The sequence below is a fragment of the Montipora foliosa genome, chromosome 10 (assembly GCF_036669935.1).
Source record: "Montipora foliosa isolate CH-2021 chromosome 10, ASM3666993v2, whole genome shotgun sequence".
Classification (NCBI taxonomy): domain Eukaryota; kingdom Metazoa; phylum Cnidaria; class Anthozoa; order Scleractinia; family Acroporidae; genus Montipora; species Montipora foliosa.
This window is the reverse complement of record NC_090878.1, coordinates 23,850,797-23,873,960: the sequence shown is the minus strand read 5'-3', so window position 1 is coordinate 23,873,960 and position 23,164 is coordinate 23,850,797. Positions and strand designations below refer to the sequence as shown.

Sequence of the window (23,164 nt, the reverse complement as noted above, 5' to 3'; positions counted from 1 at the left end):
TATTTGTTTTTAAGCTTTGACCGATTGGTTGAGAAAATAAGCTTACGCAGCGCGAGATCTAAGTGTACCTGCAGTAGTAACGATTCTCCAGGTCGAAGTGCACAAATGTAATGTTCACAGCTGCACCGTAAGGAATATAATAGGTAGCCACACAGTACTTGTATCTTGGGTAGTTGTTGGGATATCCAGGACTTTCCAGCGTATTGTTGATAATTCGTCTACAAGCTTAATATAAAGAGTAAATGTAAGACAGAGGTCGTGGTAATATACATGATTAAATTAAGCAGGATAACACGTAAACTGCCACCAATTTTGGACCCCTCGGAGTGAAGGGCATTTTTGTGCGTAACCACCTTCTTCTTACAGGTTTGGAGAAATCTCTATCGTTGACATATTAACTATGATAGCATACGCCATAGACTGGAGTTCAATGCAAGCAAAAGAAGGCTGATTACTCACACCCATAGCATTGTTGAGTTTGCTGTAAGTTAAAGGCCCACCTTCAACAGACAGACTTTTTGTTTTTGTTCTGGAAATACGCGTTGCTTATCGTAGCGATCTGATTGGATGAATTTCAGCTTTGGAGGGATTTTCACATATGAAAATTGTTCCACGGCACGCAATTCTATCGTTTTAAAGACAGTTTGAAATAATGACACTAAATGACTTTAAAATGTCGGTCATCATTTTTGGCATCATCATGGTCGATATCATTTTCGTCATAATCGTCAACGTTATCATCATCATCATCATCATCATCGTCGTCTTCATCATTATCGTCGTCATCATCATTGTCATCATTATTATCAGAGACAAGTCTAACTACAGGAGAATCTTTGTTTCCATTTTCTGCTTCATTAGCACCAAGCTATCGTTTTCTCATCAGGCAGCCAAGAATAAAGTACTGAATATAGAAAGTGCACGGCTGCTTGCTTGAAAACTCTTTGAGTGTATTGGCAGTTTGCTTTGTTCGTGGTATCCATGGTATCAAGAGAATATGAGGTAGGAGAGCGAATCCCTGTGCCCCATGATAATTATTTAAAGTCTATTTTTAGATAGCGCCCGCGCTTTGAAGGTCATTTTTATCAACTTTTACCATGACCGCGCTGTCCGCTTTTACACCAACTGACCAATAAGGTGTCGTCTATGAAAAAAGCACGCAGTATGACACGGAACTAATACTAGATTTGAAGAAGAGGGGAAAATATGGGTGATTCGCACTCTTGCTTCATTTTCTGTTAATGATATTCAATGGTCGTAAACAATATCGCTCAGTATAGAGGGCTACACGGACGGCATTGAGCACTCAGGATCATAATTCAAGGTGTACATTTTCTTTTCTGTAGGGGTCCAGAAAAAAGACCAGTTTTCAATTCAATGTTTGCGATTGGAGTGGAGCGAGCCTTAAAATGAGGCTGATAGCAGCCTCCTATGAGCCTTTGTTGAGGGCTAGTTCTAGATCAACTGCGAGAATCTAACAGACTGGATTCAGGAATGCATGGAATTGATAGACCAAATCGGCTAACTCAATGTTGTACCTCATAGATCATTTCCGAGTTTATGTCTGCCTCATTCTCAAAGCGAGTCTAAGTGCGAAGTTTTTGTGATAGTAATTATTTCCACTTTACATATGAATTAAAACTAATTTTCATAAGAAAAACTTTGCACTTAGAGGAGGCAGACATGAACTCGGAAATAGTCTATTCAATTCGTTGTGTATTGTATTTGCATTATAATGTAGCAATGACATTTAAATGATAAGGAAACACCTGGAACAAAGCGTTTTATTCCCAAAGGGTGTCAATTGGGTACAATTTGGTCTACTGTATAAGAAATAGTGTTGGAAAATGAATAAACAAATTGTGACACACTTTTCTGTCAATAGTAAATCAAATAGCCTGCAAATGCAGACGTATTTCCGGCGGTCGTTTCTATCCGAAAAAACGGATGCTATCGCAGGCTAGAAATCAAAATTTATCGATTGATATTACCAAAGTGAAGGTTTTATTTAAAAAATTATTACCTGATGGACTCTGAGTGGTGGGCGTTGGCCGATTTGTTGTCGATACTGTTTTCAAAAGAAGGAGATATTCAAGTCACTAAATGATAACTGGACCCTAAAGCCCTGTGCAAACAGACGCAACAGTTCCAGCATTGTTGAGAGTTGTTGGTTTTGCGGTTGTTGGATGATGTTAACAGTTGTGCGCAAACGGACGCTACAACTGCTAACAATGAAAGAACGTGCAGTGTATTATAGGAAGGATACGACCCATAAGACTCTGTAAACTTACAAAATTCAGCTACCATCTTGTTTTCAACATATTAATGCATTGCTATCAATATTGATGGGCTACGCTTCGGAGATCACGGAACAAAAGGAATGTTGGGAGTTTTTGACCCACAAGTTTGACCAGTTTATAACTTTTTGCAACAACTCCTTGCCACACGCAACAACATGCAACAAGGTGTGCAAACGGACGCAATATGTAACATGCAACAATGTTGCGTCCGTTTTGAGGGGCTTAAAATGCGCCATTTCTCAATTAATTAAACAGTGATTTAGAAGATCGTTGGTTTAGGCTTCGCCTTTAAGGTGTTGTAACATGAGGAGACATTAAACAGCATTATAGTTATTGTGTAGAGACACTGAAAAATTGATCTGTGCATATTATTTTGATATAAGATAATTAAACCCTTTGTATCTATTATGTTATACAATGATTGCAAATCTTTAGCCAATTTAGCTTTAGTGGTGCAATTCTAGCTTCCATCTCTCTTCTTAACACTTCCTTGATGATAGGGCCCAATGGAGAAGAAAGCAAAAAAGCCGCCTTACATCAAAAGGATTTCAAGTTGGGCTAAACAGTTAATTTCACTCCGGAGTTTTCCGTTTTTAGTCCGAAAAAGTTGGGGCAATCCCTCGATTGCTGGCCGATATTTATTTCGAGATAGTCAACATTATCGTAGAACGAAAAATGTTGATTCAGCGTCATCGAACTTGTGACATCTCGGCCAAAAATGGAAGGTCAATTTAGTGTAGGCCCCTGACATAAGACTCGTACTTTGGTAACGTTTGGAGACAGGCATCTGTTAAAATATGTGTTCAAACTACTTCTAATGATCTGGTGTAAAATTCTTTTTTTGTAAAATTGCAAGACCTATGCTGATTGTGCTCTTTCGCTGCTTACAGTGAGGACACTCGAACCATGAACACTTGATATTTTTTTGTACATTTTTTTAGTGACTATAGAATGTGGGCTCGTCCTTTTGACAAGAGTATTTAATGTTTTCACACTTACAAAATGCTATACATGTAACACTATACATCATAAGAAGAGCCTTTATTTCTTCGTCGTCGAAAAAAACAAAGTACACAAAAATGTCAAGTGTTCACGGTTCAAGTGTCCTTACTGTAAAAACGATAAAATGATGATGGACTGTCGTACATTAGCAAAACAACACTATTCCTTTACCTCCTCTATATGTATATCTATATAATACAACTCCACCATTTCCCGTCATTCATTTCAGCAACAACTTCTTCATGAGATAATTTGGTTCCATTTTTCCTTGCTGTACTTACCACCGTAAATAAGAATGAATAGTAACCGGAATCTTCTTCCCTGGAAGCAGCAGTATGAACGAAAATACAGAGTGACATAGCGATCAGTGCTGTACTTACCACCGTAAACAGGAATGAATAGTAACCGGAATCCTCTTCCCTGGAAGCAGCAGTATGAACGAAAATACAGAGTGACATAGCGACCAGTGACAATGACACTTTGTCCAGTACGATAGCCTCTATATGTGCGATAGAAGCCATAATTGTTGTTCCATATCCTCAGATAATCATTACTGAAACAAGAAACCTTTTATTTTCAGTTTTCCGTCTTTAATAGTTTAAATCAGATAAGATGCAAAATGCCGTGAGAAATAAGTATGTGATCACAAGAACCCTTTTGCACAAAGAATTAATTCCATGTGTAAATTGCTAGATGCCAAGTTTAAAGTAAACTCTAATACATATAAATTTCCTGAAACAGGTGTCCTCGATGCCAACCAAGAAATTGTGACTTTCTTCCAGCAATAATTCCCACACGGCAGCTTTTCCAGGTTATCCGGCAGTACAAGTACATACCAAGTCAATGCCCCGGCCTGTGTAACTTAAAGAAACTTATTTAGACTACACTTAATGCTATTTAAATATCTCTTATATACTCATGTTCTGTCCGAAAAAGGACGGAAAATTACCTGGAAGAAAAATATGCCAAGGAATAGAAATATCTCTTGATTTATTAGAATTTCTCAAAGATTTTTTTACATTCGTACAAATGTTAACTGGAAATCAACAATACTTCGTTTGCAGTTTTTCATTTATTTATGTGTTTTTCAGCCTTTGGCCGATTGTTTGAGAAAATAAGCTTACGCAGCGCGAGATCTAAGTGATTACCTGCGATTTGCAAGGTCGAAGTGCTCAAATGTAATGTTCACAGCCGCACCAAAAGGAATATAATAGGTAGCCACACAGGACTTGTAAAGTGGGTAGTTGTTGGGATATCCAGGACTTTCCAGCGTATTGTTGATAATTCGTCTACAAGCTTAATAGAAAGAATAGATGGAAGACAGAAGTCGTGGTATTAGGCATTATTAAATTGATATTGATAATTCGTCTACAAGCTTAATAGAAAGAATAGATGGAAGACAGAAGTCGTGGTATTAGGCATTATTAAATTGATATTGATAATTCGTCTACAAGCTTAATAGAAAGAATAGATGGAAGACAGAATTCGTGGTATTAGGCATTATTAAATTAAGCAGGATAACACGCAAACAGGAAAATAAACAAACAAACCGTGAAACAGTTTTCAAACTTGGCTTTTATTTGAGTCTTTCAAATTCTGTCAGCAGTGAGTCAAATAGCATGCGCAAGCAGACGTAATTCCGGTGGACGTTTCTCTTCGAAAAAAACCCGCTGCTATCGCAGGCTATAAATTGAAATTTATCGATTGATATTATTGAAGAGAAGATTCCATTTAAAACATTATTACCTGTTGGACTCTGAGTGGTGGGCGTTGGCCGATTTGTTGTCGACACTGTTTTGAAAAAAAGGACATTCAAGTCACTAAATGGTAACTGGACCCTAAAGCCCTGTGCAAACAGCCGCAACAACTACACTATTGTTGAGAGTTGGTTGTTTTGCGGATGCTGGATGATGTTAGCAGTGGTGTTCCAACGGACGCTACAATTGCTAACAATGTCAGGGCGTGCAGCGTATTATGGGAAGGTTACGACCCATAAGACTTTGTAAAGTTAAAAATTTCACCTGCCATCTTGTTTTTTAACATGTCAATGCGTTGCTATCTCCATGGAGACCCAAAGTAATGCGCGTGGGTGGCCCCAACAATGTTGGAAGAGCTGTGCGAACGGATCCAATATTGGTGGGCTACGCTTCGGAGATCACGGAACAAAAGCAATGTTGGGAGTTTTTGACCCACAAGTTTGATCAGTTTATAATTTTTTGTAACAACTCCTTGCCACACGCAACAACATGCAACAAAGCGTGCAAAAGGACGCAACATGTAACATCCAACAATTTTGCGTCCGTTTCGACGGGCTTAAAATGCGCCATTTCTCAATTAATTTAATAGTGATTTAGAAGATCTTGAATTAGGCTTCGCCTTTAAGGCGTTGTAACTTGAGGAGACAGTAAACAGCATTATAGCTATTGCGTAGAGACACTGAAACATTGATCTGTGCATATTATTTTGATATAAGATAATTAAACCCTTTGTATCTATTATGTTATACAATGAATGCAAATCTTTAGCCAATTAAGCTTTAGTGGTGCAATTCTAGCTTCCATCTCTCTTCTTAACACTTCCTTGATGATAGGGCCCAATGGAGAAGAAAGCAAAAAAGCCGGCTTACATCAAAAGGATTTCAAGTTGTGCTAAGCAAATAATTTCACTCCGGAGTTTTCCCTTTTTGGTCCGAAAAAGTTGGGGCAATCCCTCGATTGCTGGCCGATATTTATTTCGAGATAGTCAACATTATTATAGAACGAAAATTGTTGATTCAGCGTCATCGAACTTGTGACATCTCGGCCAAAAAATGGAAGCTCAATTTAGTGTAGGCCCTGACATAAGACTCGTACTTTGGTAACGTTTGGAGACAGGCATCTGTTAAAATATGTGTTCAAACTACTTCTAATGATCTGGTGTAACATTCTCTTTTTGAAAAATTCCAAGACCTATGCTGATTGAGCTCTTTCGCTGGGTCAAAACGATAAAATGATGATGAACTGTCGTACATTAGCAAAACAACGCTATTCCTTTACCTCCGTTATTGAAATTGTCCATGTATATCTATATAATACAACTCCACCATTTTTCGTCATTCATTTCAGCAACAACTACTTCATGAGATAATTTGGTTCCATTTTTCCTTGCTGTACTTACCACCGTAAACAGGAATGAATAGTAACCGGAATCCTCTTCCCTGGAAGCAGCAGTATGATTGAAAAGACAGAGTGACATAGCGACCAGTGACAATGACACTTTGTCCAGTACGATAGCCTCTATATATGCGATAGAAGCCATAATTGTTGTTCCATATCCTCAGATAATCATAACTGAAACAAGAAACCTTTTATTTTCAGTTTTCCGTCTTTACTAGTTTAAATCAGGTAAGATGCAAAATGCCGTGAGAAATAAGTATGTGATCACAAGAACCCTTTTGCACAAAGAAGTAATTCCATGTGTAAATTGCTAGATGCCAAGTTTAAAGTATACTCTAATACATATAAATTTCCTGAAACAGGTGTCCTCGATGCCAACCAAGAAATCGTGTGACTTTCTTCCAGGAATAATTCCCACACCTCAGTTATCCGGCAGTACAAGTACATACCAAGTCAATGCACCGGCCTATGTAACTTAAAGAAACTTATTTAGACTACACTTAATGCTATTTAAATATTTCTTATATACTCATATTCTGTCCGAAAAAGGACGGAAAATTACCTGGAAGAAAAATATGCCAAGGAATAGAAATATCTCTTGATTTATTAGAATTTCTCACAGATTTTTTTACATTCGGACAAATGTTAACTGGAAATCAACAATACTTCGTTTGCAGTTTTTCATTTATTTATGTATTTTTCAGCCTTTGGCCGATAGTTTGAGAAAATAAGCTTACGCAGCGCGAGATCTAAGTGATTACCTGCGATTTGCCAGGTCGAAGTGCTCAAATGTAATGTTCACAGCCGCACCAAAAGGAATATAATAGGTGGCCACACAGTACTTGTAACTTGGGTAGTTGTTGGGATATCCAGGACTTTCCAGGGTATTGTTGATAATTCGTCTACAAGCTTAATAGAAAGAGTAGATGGAAGACAGAAGTCGTGGTATTACGCTTTATTAAATTAAGCAGGATAACACGCAAACAGGAAAATAAACGAAGAAACCGTGAAACAGTTTCAAACTTGGCTTTCATTTGAGTCTTTCAAATTCTGTCAGCAGTGAGTCAAATAGCCTGCGCACGCAGACGTAATCCCAGTGGTCGTTTCTCTCCGAAAACCCTGATGCTATCGCAGGCTATAAATTAATATTTATCGATTGATATTATTAAAGGGAAGATTCCATTTAAAACATTATTACCTGTTGGACTCTGAGTGGTGGGCGTTGGCCGATTTGTTGTCGACACTGTTTTGAAAAAAAGGACATTCAAGTCACTAAATGGTAACTGGACCCAAGAGAAAATGAGGGGACAGAGAGGGAGGCTCAAGCCGTTGGCCGGGATATGTCATGTCCACAAAAGTTATTTTTAGACGAGCGGAAGTCTTTGTTCTAGCGGAAGTCTCTCTTCCGAAATGTCCCCATGCAGTCTTGCCTCGCTCTCAGTTTCTTAGGGAAAAGAGAAAATGGCGGCGCACGTGGAAGGCTGATGAATATTTATTTTCTTTCAAACATCAGCCCGAGGTTGGCCTGCATGCGGACGTCTCGGAAGACAGACTTCCGCTAGAACAAAGACTTCCGCTCGTCTAAAAATAACTTTCGTGGACATGACATATCCCAAGGGCTGGACGGGGAGCTTCCCTCTCTGTCCCCTCATTTTCTCTTGCTGAACCCTAAAGCCCTGTGCAAACAGTTGCAACAACTTCACCATTGTTAAGAGTTGGTTGTTTTGCGGAGGCTGGATGATGTTAGCAGCGGTGTGCCAACGGACGCTACAACTGCTAACAATGTAAGGGCGTGAAATGTATTATGGGAAGGTTACGACCCATGAGACTTTGTAAACTTAAAAATATCAACTGCCATCTTGTTTATTTAACATGTCAATGCGTTGCTATCTCCATGGAGACCCAATGTTATGCGCGAGAGTGGCCCCAACAATGTTGGAAGAGCTGTGCGAACGGATCCAATATTGGTGGGCTAAGCTTCGGAGATCACGGAACAAAAGAAATGTTGGGAGTTTTGATCAGTTTATAACTTTTTGCTACAACTCCTAGCCACACGCAACAACATGCAACAAGGCGTCCAAACGGACGGAACATGTAATATCCAACAATGTTGCGTCCGTTTTGACGGGCTTAAAATGCGCCTTTTCTCAATTAATTAAATAGTGATGTAGAAGATCGTTGGTTTAGGCTTCGCCTTTAAGGCGTTGTAACATGAGGAGACATTAAACAGCCTTATAGTTATTGTGTAGAGACACTGAAACATTGATCTGTGCATATGATGTTGATATAAGATAATTAAACCCTTTGTATCTATTATGTTATACAATGATTGCAAATCTTTAACCAGTTTAGCTTAAGTGGTGCAATTCTAGCTTCCATCTCTGTTCTTAACACTTCCTTGATGATAGGGTCCAATCGACAAGCAAGTAAAAAAGCCGGCTGAGATCAAAAGGATTTCACGTTTGGGTAAACAGTTAATTTCACTCTGGAGTTCGCCGTTTTTAGTCCGAAAAAGTGAAGCCTAATTTCTCGGTTGCTGGCACGATACTTATTGCGAGTTAGTCAACATTATTGTAGAACGAAAAATGTTGATTCAACGTCATCAAACTTGTAACATATCGACCAAAAATGGAAGGTCAATTTAATTTAAATTAATTTCTGAGACTCGTATTTCCGTATGGTTTTGAGAGAGGCATTTGTCAAAGCATATTTTCAAACTACTTCAAATGATGGCAATCTCGTGCAAGTTTCTCTTTTTGTAAAATTGCGAGACTTATGTTAATTGAGCTCTTTCGCTGCTTAAAAACGATAAAATGATGATGATGAACTGTCGTACATTAGCAAAACAACGCTATTCCTTTACCTCCGTTATTGAAATTGTCCATGTATATCTTTATAATACAACTCCACCATTTTTCGTCATTCATTTCAGCAACAACTACTTCATGAGATAATTTGGTTCCATTTTTCCTTGCTGTACTTACCACCGTAAACAGGAATGAATAGTAACCGGAATCCTCTTCCCTGGAAGCAGCAGTATGATTGAAAAGACAGAGTGACATAGCGACCAGTGACAATGACACTTTGTCCAGTACGATAGCCTCTATATATGCGATAGAAGCCATAATTGTTGTTCCATATCCTCAGATAATCATAACTGAAACAAGAAACCTTTTATTTTCAGTTTTCCGTCTTTACTAGTTTAAATCAGGTAAGATGCAAAATGCCGTGAGAAATAAGTATGTGATCACAAGAACCCTTTTGCACAAAGAAGTAATTCCATGTGTAAATTGCTAGATGCCAAGTTTAAAGTATACTCTAATACATATAAATTTCCTGAAACAGGTGTCCTCGATGCCAACCAAGAAATCGTGTGACTTTCTTCCAGGAATAATTCCCACACCTCAGTTATCCGGCAGTACAAGTACATACCAAGTCAATGCACCGGCCTATGTAACTTAAAGAAACTTATTTAGACTACACTTAATGCTATTTAAATATTTCTTATATACTCATATTCTGTCCGAAAAAGGACGGAAAATTACCTGGAAGAAAAATATGCCAAGGAATAGAAATATCTCTTGATTTATTAGAATTTCTCACAGATTTTTTTACATTCGGACAAATGTTAACTGGAAATCAACAATACTTCGTTTGCAGTTTTTCATTTATTTATGTATTTTTCAGCCTTTGGCCGATAGTTTAAGAAAATAAGCTTACGCAGCGCGAGATCTAAGTGATTACCTGCGATTTGCCAGGTCGAAGTGCTCAAATGTAATGTTCACAGCCGCACCAAAAGGAATATAATAGGTGGCCACACAGTACTTGTAACTTGGGTAGTTGTTGGGATATCCAGGACTTTCCAGGGTATTGTTGATAATTCGTCTACAAGCTTAATAGAAAGAGTAGATGGAAGACAGAAGTCGTGGTATTACGCTTTATTAAATTAAGCAGGATAACACGCAAACAGGAAAATAAACGAAGAAACCGTGAAACAGTTTCAAACTTGGCTTTCATTTGAGTCTTTCAAATTCTGTCAGCAGTGAGTCAAATAGCCTGCGCACGCAGACGTAATCCCAGTGGTCGTTTCTCTCCGAAAACCCTGATGCTATCGCAGGCTATAAATTAATATTTATCGATTGATATTATTAAAGGGAAGATTCCATTTAAAACATTATTACCTGTTGGACTCTGAGTGGTGGGCGTTGGCCGATTTGTTGTCGACACTGTTTTGAAAAAAAGGACATTCAAGTCACTAAATGGTAACTGGACCCAAGAGAAAATGAGGGGACAGAGAGGGAGGCTCAAGCCGTTGGCCGGGATATGTCATGTCCACAAAAGTTATTTTTAGACGAGCGGAAGTCTTTGTTCTAGCGGAAGTCTCTCTTCCGAAATGTCCCCATGCAGTCTTGCCTCGCTCTCAGTTTCTTAGGGAAAAGAGAAAATGGCGGCGCACGTGGAAGGCTGATGAATATTTATTTTCTTTCAAACATCAGCCCGAGGTTGGCCTGCATGCGGACGTCTCGGAAGACAGACTTCCGCTAGAACAAAGACTTCCGCTCGTCTAAAAATAACTTTCGTGGACATGACATATCCCAAGGGCTGGACGGGGAGCTTCCCTCTCTGTCCCCTCATTTTCTCTTGCTGAACCCTAAAGCCCTGTGCAAACAGTTGCAACAACTTCACCATTGTTAAGAGTTGGTTGTTTTGCGGAGGCTGGATGATGTTAGCAGCGGTGTGCCAACGGACGCTACAACTGCTAACAATGTAAGGGCGTGAAATGTATTATGGGAAGGTTACGACCCATGAGACTTTGTAAACTTAAAAATATCAACTGCCATCTTGTTTATTTAACATGTCAATGCGTTGCTATCTCCATGGAGACCCAATGTTATGCGCGAGAGTGGCCCCAACAATGTTGGAAGAGCTGTGCGAACGGATCCAATATTGGTGGGCTAAGCTTCGGAGATCACGGAACAAAAGAAATGTTGGGAGTTTTGATCAGTTTATAACTTTTTGCTACAACTCCTAGCCACACGCAACAACATGCAACAAGGCGTCCAAACGGACGGAACATGTAATATCCAACAATGTTGCGTCCGTTTTGACGGGCTTAAAATGCGCCTTTTCTCAATTAATTAAATAGTGATGTAGAAGATCGTTGGTTTAGGCTTCGCCTTTAAGGCGTTGTAACATGAGGAGACATTAAACAGCCTTATAGTTATTGTGTAGAGACACTGAAACATTGATCTGTGCATATGATGTTGATATAAGATAATTAAACCCTTTGTATCTATTATGTTATACAATGATTGCAAATCTTTAACCAGTTTAGCTTAAGTGGTGCAATTCTAGCTTCCATCTCTGTTCTTAACACTTCCTTGATGATAGGGTCCAATCGACAAGCAAGTAAAAAAGCCGGCTGAGATCAAAAGGATTTCACGTTTGGGTAAACAGTTAATTTCACTCTGGAGTTCGCCGTTTTTAGTCCGAAAAAGTGAAGCCTAATTTCTCGGTTGCTGGCACGATACTTATTGCGAGTTAGTCAACATTATTGTAGAACGAAAAATGTTGATTCAACGTCATCAAACTTGTAACATATCGACCAAAAATGGAAGGTCAATTTAATTTAAATTAATTTCTGAGACTCGTATTTCCGTATGGTTTTGAGAGAGGCATTTGTCAAAGCATATTTTCAAACTACTTCAAATGATGGCAATCTCGTGCAAGTTTCTCTTTTTGTAAAATTGCGAGACTTATGTTAATTGAGCTCTTTCGCTGCTTAAAAACGATAAAATGATGATGATGAACTGTCGTACATTAGCAAAACAACGCTATTCCTTTACCTCCGTTATTGAAATTGTCCATGTATATCTTTATAATACAACTCCACCATTTTTCGTCATTCATTTCAGCAACAACTACTTCATGAGATAATTTGGTTCCATTTTTCCTTGCTGTACTTACCACCGTAAACAGGAATGAATAGTAACCGGAATCCTCTTCCCTGGAAGCAGCAGTATGATTGAAAAGACAGAGTGACATAGCGACCAGTGACAATGACACTTTGTCCAGTACGATAGCCTCTATATGTGCGATAGAAGCCATAATTGTTGTTCCATATCCTCAGATAATCATAACTGAAACAAGAAACCTTTTATTTTCAGTTTTCTGTCTTTACTAGTTTAAATCAGATAAGATGCAAAATGCCGTGAGAAATAAGTATGTGATCACAAGAACCCTTTTGCACAAAGAAGTAATTCCATGTGTAAATTGCTAGATGCCAAGTTTAAAGTATACTCTAATACATATAAATTTCCTGAAACAGGTGTCCTCGATGCCAACCAAGAAATCGTGTGACTTTCTTCCAGGAATAATTCCCACACCTCAGTTATCCGGCAGTACAAGTACATACCAAGTCAATGCACCGGCCTATGTAACTTAAAGAAACTTATTTAGACTACACTTAATGCTATTTAAATATTTCTTATATACTCATATTCTGTCCGAAAAAGGACGGAAAATTACCTGGAAGAAAAATATGCCAAGGAATAGAAATATCTCTTGATTTATTAGAATTTCTCACAGATTTTTTTACATTCGGACAAATGTTAACTGGAAATCAACAATACTTCGTTTGCAGTTTTTCATTTATTTATGTATTTTTCAGCCTTTGGCCGATAGTTTGAGAAAATAAGCTTACGCAGCGCGAGATCTAAGTGATTACCTGCGATTTGCCAGGTCGAAGTGCTCAAATGTAATGTTCACAGCCGCACCAAAAGGAATATAATAGGTGGCCACACAGTACTTGTAACTTGGGTAGTTGTTGGGATATCCAGGACTTTCCAGCGTATTGTTGATAATTCGTCTACAAGCTTAATAGAAAGAGTAGATGGAAGACAGAAGTCGTGGTATTACGCTTTATTAAATTAAGCAGGATAACACGCAAACAGGAAAATAAACGAAAAAACCGTGAAACAGTTTCAAACTTGGCTTTCATTTGAGTCTTTCAAATTCTGTCAGCAGTGAGTCAAATAGCCTGCGCACGCAGACGTAATCCCAGTGGTCGTTTCTCTCCGAAAACCCTGATGCTATCGCAGGCTATAAATTAATATTTATCGATTGATATTATTAAAGGGAAGATTCCATTTAAAACATTATTACCTGTTGGACTCTGAGTGGTGGGCGTTGGCCGATTTGTTGTCGACACTGTTTTGAAAAAAAGGACATTCAAGTCACTAAATGGTAACTGGACCCAAGAGAAAATGAGGGGACAGAGAGGGAGGCTCAAGCCGTTGGCCGGGATATGTCATGTCCACAAAAGTTATTTTTAGACGAGCGGAAGTCTTTGTTCTAGCGGAAGTCTCTCTTCCGAAATGTCCCCATGCAGTCTTGCCTCGCTCTCAGTTTCTTAGGGAAAAGAGAAAATGGCGGCGCACGTGGAAGGCTGATGAATATTTATTTTCTTTCAAACATCAGCCCGAGGTTGGCCTGCATGCGGACGTCTCGGAAGACAGACTTCCGCTAGAACAAAGACTTCCGCTCGTCTAAAAATAACTTTCGTGGACATGACATATCCCAAGGGCTGGACGGGGAGCTTCCCTCTCTGTCCCCTCATTTTCTCTTGCTGAACCCTAAAGCCCTGTGCAAACAGTTGCAACAACTTCACCATTGTTAAGAGTTGGTTGTTTTGCGGAGGCTGGATGATGTTAGCAGCGGTGTGCCAACGGACGCTACAACTGCTAACAATGTAAGGGCGTGAAATGTATTATGGGAAGGTTACGACCCATGAGACTTTGTAAAATTAAAAATATCAACTGCCATCTTGTTTATTTAACATGTCAATGCGTTGCTATCTCCATGGAGACCCAATGTTATGCGTGAGGGTGGCCCCAACAATGTTGGAAGAGCTGTGCGAACGGATCCAATATTGGTGGGCTAAGCTTCGGAGATCACGGAACAAAAGAAATGTTGGGAGTTTTGATCAGTTTATAACTTTTTGCTACAACTCCTAGCCACACGCAACAACATGCAACAAGGCGTCCAAACGGACGGAACATGTAATATCCAACAATGTTGCGTCCGTTTTGACGGGCTTAAAATGCGCCTTTTCTCAATTAATTAAATAGTGATGTAGAAGATCGTTGGTTTAGGCTTCGCCTTTAAGGCGTTGTAACATGAGGAGACATTAAACAGCCTTATAGTTATTGTGTAGAGACACTGAAACATTGATCTGTGCATATGATGTTGATATAAGATAATTAAACCCTTTGTATCTATTATGTTATACAATGATTGCAAATCTTTAATCAGTTTAGCTTAAGTGGTGCAATTCTAGCTTCCATCTCTGTTCTTAACACTTCCTTGATGATAGGGTCCAATCGACAAGCAAGTAAAAAAGCCGGCTGAGATCAAAAGGATTTCACGTTTGGATAAACAGTTAATTTCACTCTGGAGTTCGCCGTTTTTAGTCCGAAAAAGTGAAGCCTAATTTCTCGGTTGCTGGCACGATACTTATTGCGAGTTAGTCAACATTATTGTAGAACGAAAAATGTTGATTCAACGTCATCAAACTTGTAACATATCGACCAAAAATGGAAGGTCAGTTTAATTTAATTTCTGAGACTCGTATTTCCGTATGGTTTTGAGAGAGGCATTTGTCAAAGCATATTTTCAAACTACTTCAAATGATGGCAATCTAGTGCAAGTTTCTCTTTTTGTAAAATTGCGAGACTTATGTTAATTGAGCTCTTTCGCTGCTTAAAAACGATAAAATGATGATGATAAACTGTCGTACACTAGCAAAACAACGCTATTCCTTTACCTCCGTTATTGAAATTGTCCATGTATATCTATATAATACAACTCCACCATTTTTCGTCATTCATTTCAGCAACAACTACTTCATGAGATAATTTGGTTCCATTTTTCCTTGCTGTACTTACCACCGTAAACAGGAATGAATAGTAACCGGAATCCTCTTCCCTGGAAGCAGCAGTATGATTGAAAAGACAGAGTGACATAGCGACCAGTGACAATAACACTTTGTCCAGTATGATTACGGCAATATCTGCGAGAGAAGCCATAATTGTCGTTCCCAATCCACAGATAATCAGATCTAGAACTGAAACAAGAAACCTTTTATTTTCAGTTTTTTGGCTTAAATAGGTTCGACTGACAAGATTGGATGAGATAGGATGGAAAATGAGGTCAGAAATAATTATATAATCGCATAAACCCGCTTGCACAAAGGATTAATTCCGCGTGTAAATAGCTAGGGAAAGAACGAGCGCGGACGATTTCGGAAAAAGAAACAATAACCAAGATGATTTCTTTAAGTTTTTAAAGTTGTTATATAGCTAGACTTTCACTTAACAAATATATATATATATACCGTAGAATGAAGAAATGAAACCCATCCCGTAAATCAACTGATTTATTATAGCGAATGAAAAACATGAAGAATTGCCCTGAGCGGGATTTGAACCCACGTCCCCCTGAATACCGGTAGGGTGTGATGATCACTACACCATCAGGACAACCACGCTGGCAACGCAGGTATCGAGACAGTGAATTGGCCTATCGTGAGTATCCCGGGATTCTAAAAAAAGCCTAAACCCCTTCATAGCCTTAAACCGAAGGATCGACTAACGATTCACAGGCAAACACCAACTTAGGCATCAGCTAATCAGAGGGATCAAGTTAATGATGCAGGCTTATTTATATAGACCGTAGAATGAAGAAATGAAACTCATCCCGTAAAATATATATATATATACGCTTTGACTGATTTCAAAGCAAGGTACGCAAACCATAAAACATCGTTTAAAGCAAGAGCGAAGAGCAACTCAACTGAACTGAGCAAATACATTTGGCAATTAAAGGACAGCAACACCGACTATACAATTTCGTGGAAAATTCTTTGTCACGCCTCGCATTATACTAACGCGACAAAACGTTGTAATTTATGCATAGCTGAGAAATATTACATCATATGCCAGCCGCAAACAGCAACACTCAATAAGCGCAACGAGTTGATTAGTAAATGTAGACATAATGAGAAATACCTATTGAAGAACGTTAGGTAAATAGGAGCGTGCAGCACGAACGGCCATGTATGACTAAAAAAAGGGGTAATCTTCAACGAATAAAATCACTCTTGGTTACACACTGATGAGTGCAGGACAAACTAAACGTCCTGTACGAAACAGACCTGTATGAAAACCAGAGGCAAAAGTATGATCGTGTCCTGATTATTCATTCATTTGTAATTGCCCTACCGCATGGTATAGAGCACTCTTAGTACAGCAAATACAAGCCTACTTTACGTATATAAATATATATATATATATATATATATATAGAGAGAGAGAGAGAGAGAGAGAGAGAGAGAGAGAGAGAGAGAGAGAGAGAGAGAGAGAGAGAGAGAGAGTGTAGGAGAGAAACCCTGACAATGCACACCCCAAATAATCATATTTTTAACTGAATAAATGTGTGAAAGAAAATTTGCCCTGAGCGGGATTTGAACCCACGTCCCCCCACTGCTAGTCGGGTGTGATCACCACTACACCACCAGGACAACCATGCTGGCAACACAGCCATCGAAGATGTGATTTACGTGGTTTAAGGCGTGGGCCTCCCGGGAAATTTTCTTTCGAGGTGACAAAGTAGGGGAGCCTATAACTTCACTTGAAACCCAACTAAGGATCAACTTAATGATGCACGACCATAGTCAACTTAGCGGATGACAAGGAAGGATCCTAGAAGGATCCTAGAAGGATACAGGCTAATTTTAATTTTAGAGAATTTAAATTTATAATAATTTTTTAATTTTTTAAATTTATATATATATATATATATATATATATATATATATATATATATATGCATGGCTCCTTTTGCCCAAAGGATTAATTTCGCGCGAAAATTGCGAGAGAAAGAACGAGGGAGTTTTTGAAAGAAACAAGTAAAATGAGTAGCTGTAGAGTGTTTTGGCTCATGTGACCAGCGGCTATATTTGCATACGAAAACAAAAGGAATAATTTTCATAAAAATAGAGTTCAATTCCCAAAAGAATATTTCACTTCTCCAACATGGCTGCTGGTTCCTGTTTCACTTCTCCAACATGACCGCCCTGACGTCATGAAACACTCTATTCTCAGTTACCCTCCGGTCTTATGTGCGGACACGCACCAAGAGGATTAAGTAAATAAGTATGTGATAATCGAAGGAAGCATTATGGTAGATGAAATGCCTGAGGGGTATTCGGATGGTATATGGACAGATAGATAGAGAGATGACTGAAAGAATAATTGGTTGATAGAAGGCTGGATGAGTAGGTCTGTGGATGGTTGGATGGATGGATGGATGGATGGTTAGTTCCAATATTCAAATGAATCCTTAATTTATCGGGAAATTCTGTTTCACCTAAGAGCCAACTGGCAGACAGATAGAAGCTGGACCAAAGTATGTTAAGAAGATTCCAAGTTAAAAGTATACTCTGATACATATAAATTTACTGAAACAGTTGTCCTCGATGCAAACTAAAAAATTGTGACTTTCTTCCGGGAATGATTCCCACACGGCAGCTTTTCCAGGTTATCCGGCCTTTGGAAAATTGCAAGCAATACAAGGCCTATGGCTGTAAAAGTGCATTCCAAGTCGATGTCCCTGCCTATGTAACTTAAAGAAACCTTTTTTAGACTACAATTAAATATGTTTAAGTGTCTCTTCAATATTCATATTCTGTCCGGAAAAGGACGGAAAACTTCGTTATTCTTCTTGGATACGAAGAAAAATACGCCAAGGAATAGAAAGATCTGTTCAACTTCTCACAGATTATTTTAAATTAGTAGAAAAACTAACTGAGAATCAAATATACTTCCTTTGCTATTTTTCATTTATTAGTTTTTTTGTTTAGCCGTTGACCGATTGGTTGAGAAATTACGCAGCGCGATATCTAAGTGATTACCTGCAGTAGTAGTAGTTATACGCCAGGTCAAAGTGCTCAAATGTAATGTTCACAGCCGCACCAAAAGGAATATAATAGGTAGCCACACAGTACTTGTATCTTGGGTAGTTGTTGGGATATCCAGGACTTTCCAGGGTATTGTTGATAATTCGTCTACAAGCTTAATAGGAAGAGTAAATGAACGACAAAATTCGTGGTAATAGCCATGACATATTCACTCTGATAGCATACATCATAGACTGGAGTTCAATGCGGGAAAAAGAAGGCTGATAGCTCACACCCCTGGCATTTTGAGTTTGCTGTAAGTTAAAGGCCCACCTTCAACCGACAGGCTTTCGTTTTTGTTATGGAAATTCGCGTTTCTTATTGTAGCGATCTGATTGGATGAATTTCAGCTTTAGCGGGATTTTATATATGAAAATTGTTCCACGGCACGCAATGCCTGTCGGTTGAAGGTTAGCTTTTAAAGAGAGTTTGAAATAATGACAGTAAATGACTTTAAAATGTCGGTCATCATCTTTGGCATCGTCAACATAATATCATAATCGACAACAATATCATCATAATCGTCGTCATCGTCATTGTCATCAACATCATCACAGATGGACCTACATTGGAATCTTTGTTTACCAGGCTATCGTTTTTTAACCAGTCAGTCATCTATTATCTATTTAATCACTTTCACCACAACAGAGAAACAAGCTGTGGTAGGGGTCGCACAACAGAGCGAGGCTCCAAATAAAGTGCGCCCTTTTACCCTCCCAACCATGATATAGCACAGAAGACAGACCACAACACCGGGAACTACATGCCCTACTCTTAGCGACAAGTGTGTGGGTTCTTTTACGTCCCACAGGATTATGAACATTGAAGGGATGTGAGACGAGGCCTACGGTTTATCGTCCTTATAAGAGAGGACTAAAGAGTCTAACCATTTGCAGATGTAATTACAAAGGCAGCACTTATTTCTCCTCAGTTATTTAAAGACCCTGAGTGCTGGTCCGGCCAGAGTTGAACTCACGACCTCCCGCGTGACAGCCTGACGCTCAACCAACTGAGCCACCGGTGCGCTGTTAAAGCCAACAACAAAGTACTGAATATCAAAAGTGCTTGCCTGCTAGCTTGAAAACTCAAGAGTGCATTGGCAGTTTGCTTTGTTCGTGATATCCATGGTATCAAGAGAGTATGAGGTAGGAGAGCAATTCCCTGTGCCCCATGAGAATTATTTAAAATCTATTTTTAGATAGCGCCCGCGCTATGTAGGTTATTTTTATCACCTTTTACCATGACCGCGCTGTCTGCTTTCACACCAACTGACCAATAAGGTGTCGTCTATGAAATAAGCACGCAGTATGACACGGAACTAAAATAGATTTTAAGTAACTTTATCGGAATAGGAAAAAATGAGGGTGATTCACACTCTTGCTTCATTTTCTCTTGATGATATCCATTCGTGGTTAACAATGTCGCTCAGTATAAAGGGCTACACGGACGACATTAATAACTTAGGATCATAATTCAAGCTGTACATTTTCTATTCTGTAGGGGTCCAGAAAATAAGGACATTATCCAATGTTTCGATTGCACTGGAGCGAGCCTTAAAATGAGGCTGATAGCAGCCTGCTATGAGCCTTTGTTGAGTGCTAGTTCTAGATCAACTGCGAGAATCTAACAGACTGGATTCACGAATGGATGGAATCTATAGACCAAATTAGCTAACTCAATGTTATACCTAATAGACCATTTCCTAGTTCATCATCCTCAAAGCGAGTTTTTGTGATGGTAATTATTTCCACTTTACATATGAATTAAAACTAATTTTCATAAGAAAAACTTCGCACTTAGAGGAGGAAGACATGAACTCGGAAATGGCCTATTCAATTCGTTGTGTATTGTATTTGCATTATAATGTACCAATAACATTTAAATGATATGGAAATACCTGGAACGAAACGTTTTATTCCTAAAGGGTTTCAATTGGGTACAATTTGGTCTACTATATAAGAACTAGTGTTGGAAACAAACAAACCGTGACACACTTTTCTGTCAATAGTAAATCAAATAACCTGCAAACGCAGACCTATTTCCGGCGGTCGTTTCTCTCCGAAAAAAACCCGATGCTATCGCAGGCTATAAATCAAAATTTATCGATTGATATTACCAAAGTGAAGGTTTTATTTAAAAAATTATTACCTGATGGACTCTGAGTGGTGGGCGTTGGCCGATATGTTGTAGATACTGTTTTCAAAAGAAGCAAGATATTTAAGTCACTAAATGATAACTGGACTGTAAAGCCCTGTGGCAAACGGACGCAACAACTCCAGCATTGTTGAGAGTTGTTGGTTCTGCAGATGTTGCAAGGTGTTGGCAGTGATGTACAAACGGACGCTACAACTCCTAAGAAGTGGGAAGGATAAGACCCATAGGACTCTGTAAACTTACAAAATTCGGCTGCCATCTTGTTTTCAACATATTAATGCGTTACTGTCTTCATGGAGACCATGTGTAATGCGCGTGCGTGGCCCCAACAATGTTGGAAGAGCTGTGTAAACAGATCCAATATTGTGACGCGACTCTTGGGAGATCACGGAACAGAAGAAATTTTGGGAGATTTTTCGACTCAAAAGTTTGACGAGTTTATAACTTTCTACAACAACTCCCACACGCAACAGCATGCAACAAGGCGTGCAAACGGACGCAGCATGTAACATCCAACAATGTTGCCACAATGTTGGCCAATAATGTTGCTTCCGTTTTCACGGGGCTTCAGTAAAATGCGCCACTTCTAAATAGTGACTTCGAAGATCGTGAGCTCAGGCTTCGGCTCTAAGTCGTTGTAACATTAGGAGACATTTAAAAGCATTATAGTTATTGCGTATAGGCACTAAAAAATTGAATTATGCATATTATTTGATATAAAATAAGTACCATCCTTTATCTACTACATTATGTTATACCATGATTGTAAATCTTTAACCAATTTAGCTTAAGTGGTGCAATTCTAGCTTTTATCCCTCGTCTTAAGAGCGCCTCTCAGCAATTTTCACCTAAGACCGTGCAAGATAAAAAAATCGAAAATTGCCAAACTTTGTCACAATAAAGTACTACCAAAACCATTTTTAGAAAAATATGTTTTAGTTTGTTTCGATAATTATTTTACCTGGACGGCGACTTTTTCGGTATGGAGCCTTGTGAGCGAGGGAAAACGACTCCAAAATGTTGCTCGTTTGAATCGCTATTTTTGAAATAACGAATGAGTTACTTGAAATTCAAAACAACATGGCACAACTACAGTAATTCCTTCACCCTTTAGCGCTGTTAACGGTACAATATACCAAAACTGGAATTTTTGACTGACCAAATTTTAAAACTTAACCTTTTTTACATTGATTACAGAGTGCCAAATTTGTACGAAATTCGACTGTCAAAAAAGCATCCTGGTACATGGCTTTCTCAAACGGGATGATATTCATCGGAATAAGCAATGTTTCTGCTGCAATTAAATTCAATAAAATTTTTGGGTAAATGAAACGGAGGATTTTTGAGGCCCAATTTCAACATGCTGTTTGTCAACAAAAGTCGACCTTCGACCACCAAAGCGGAGGCGAGGTATATTGAATCACACACGCTAATCTCGATTTATTCACTGAACAATTCGAGTCTTTAGTCTTTAGGTTTACTGGAACTACTGTAGGTAAAATGGAACGTGTCATTTGAAATTTAACTGTTTTGGTTCAAGAGTGACATATCCGGTAATTAAAATAACTGACCTAAAAATTTGCATACTAGTAAGATTCATTCCATTCCATATTTTTACGCAAACAAGTTTCCTTAATTAACTTTCTGAACATACCTGAAAAACAAACAAAGAAAGGTATCCCCTTTTATATAAGTATACCCTGGTTGGATTTTCCTCGAAGCCCTCAAACGACCATCGAACCAGTCGAACGCTTTGTGACCTTCGTGAGTTGTGCCGTGATTGTGTCGTCAGAGCTGTCACGCAAGAGATTAAGACAAAGCATACAGACCAATGGCTTCGTGCGGTTATTCGGAGTTTGTTGGGGGAATTCGTGGCCCAAGTTCTGATAATCCAGCAAACGTTTAATGCGTAACAATAGCAAAATGTGATAAGGACACCAAGGCACACTTGAGAAGTTATAAAGTGTCGGATTCTTCTCTGGATACAGAGGCTAGGCTTTTGCTCGCACATGCGGGTCAGCTTTAACTGAAATCAATTAAATTAAGGTATTGAGCAGAAAATCACTTTGCGAAATCTGCAGATACTACCTATTACAGACTTATAATGTCAAAAGCAGAATACCCGCCCACAAGAAATGGACCCTAAAAACACTGCTGCCGCAGTGTCGCAGTCGTGTTGTTGGATACACCTCGTTCTTTAATCCATGAGGCAAGCACTGCGGCACTAGCCAGTCCACTCAGCTCAATTTTAAACTTAAGTCGACTAGGCACTGCGGCAGCAGCCATTCTACTCAATCCACTCTATCCGACGTGAACCGCGCGAAACCCACTTTCGTTCACTTCGGCTCTGCGGCTAGCGGTAACGCATCTTTCAGGCATTTTTTCGCATCAACTCTAAAATCCTCATGTTCTCTGACCACGTGTTCCTGAATCTACGTCATAAGTCGAGAGAAGACTTCAGCGAGTGGTATGCCAAAATGGCGTGCAATTTGCATGCTACTTAAAAAGTCGTAGAAAATTCGGCTCTCGTTTGAATG

At 39.0% G+C, this 23,164-nt stretch overlaps 1 protein-coding gene and 1 non-coding gene across 2 annotated transcripts in view; both read right to left on the bottom strand.

Annotated features, from left to right (window-relative positions):
• The window catches only part of LOC137972953 (cubilin-like), a 156,655-nt gene that overhangs the window by 37,929 nt on the left and 95,562 nt on the right, over positions 1-23,164 (bottom strand). The window contains exons 36-48 of the mRNA XM_068819640.1: positions 13,185-13,332; positions 12,425-12,597; positions 10,639-10,683; positions 10,202-10,349; positions 9,442-9,614; positions 7,656-7,700; positions 7,219-7,366; positions 6,459-6,631; positions 5,049-5,093; positions 4,451-4,598; positions 3,683-3,855; positions 2,024-2,068; positions 69-225 (exon numbers count right to left, since the gene is read on the bottom strand). Of these exons, the coding sequence (XP_068675741.1) occupies positions 69-225; positions 2,024-2,068; positions 3,683-3,855; positions 4,451-4,598; positions 5,049-5,093; positions 6,459-6,631; positions 7,219-7,366; positions 7,656-7,700; positions 9,442-9,614; positions 10,202-10,349; positions 10,639-10,683; positions 12,425-12,597; positions 13,185-13,332 (1,621 nt within the window). The remainder of the gene's footprint in view (positions 1-68; positions 226-2,023; positions 2,069-3,682; positions 3,856-4,450; positions 4,599-5,048; positions 5,094-6,458; positions 6,632-7,218; positions 7,367-7,655; positions 7,701-9,441; positions 9,615-10,201; positions 10,350-10,638; positions 10,684-12,424; positions 12,598-13,184; positions 13,333-23,164) is intronic.
• Trnaa-agc (transfer RNA alanine (anticodon AGC)) lies at positions 16,965-17,036 on the bottom strand. The gene has a single exon. It is a non-coding gene; the product is annotated as a tRNA-Ala (tRNA).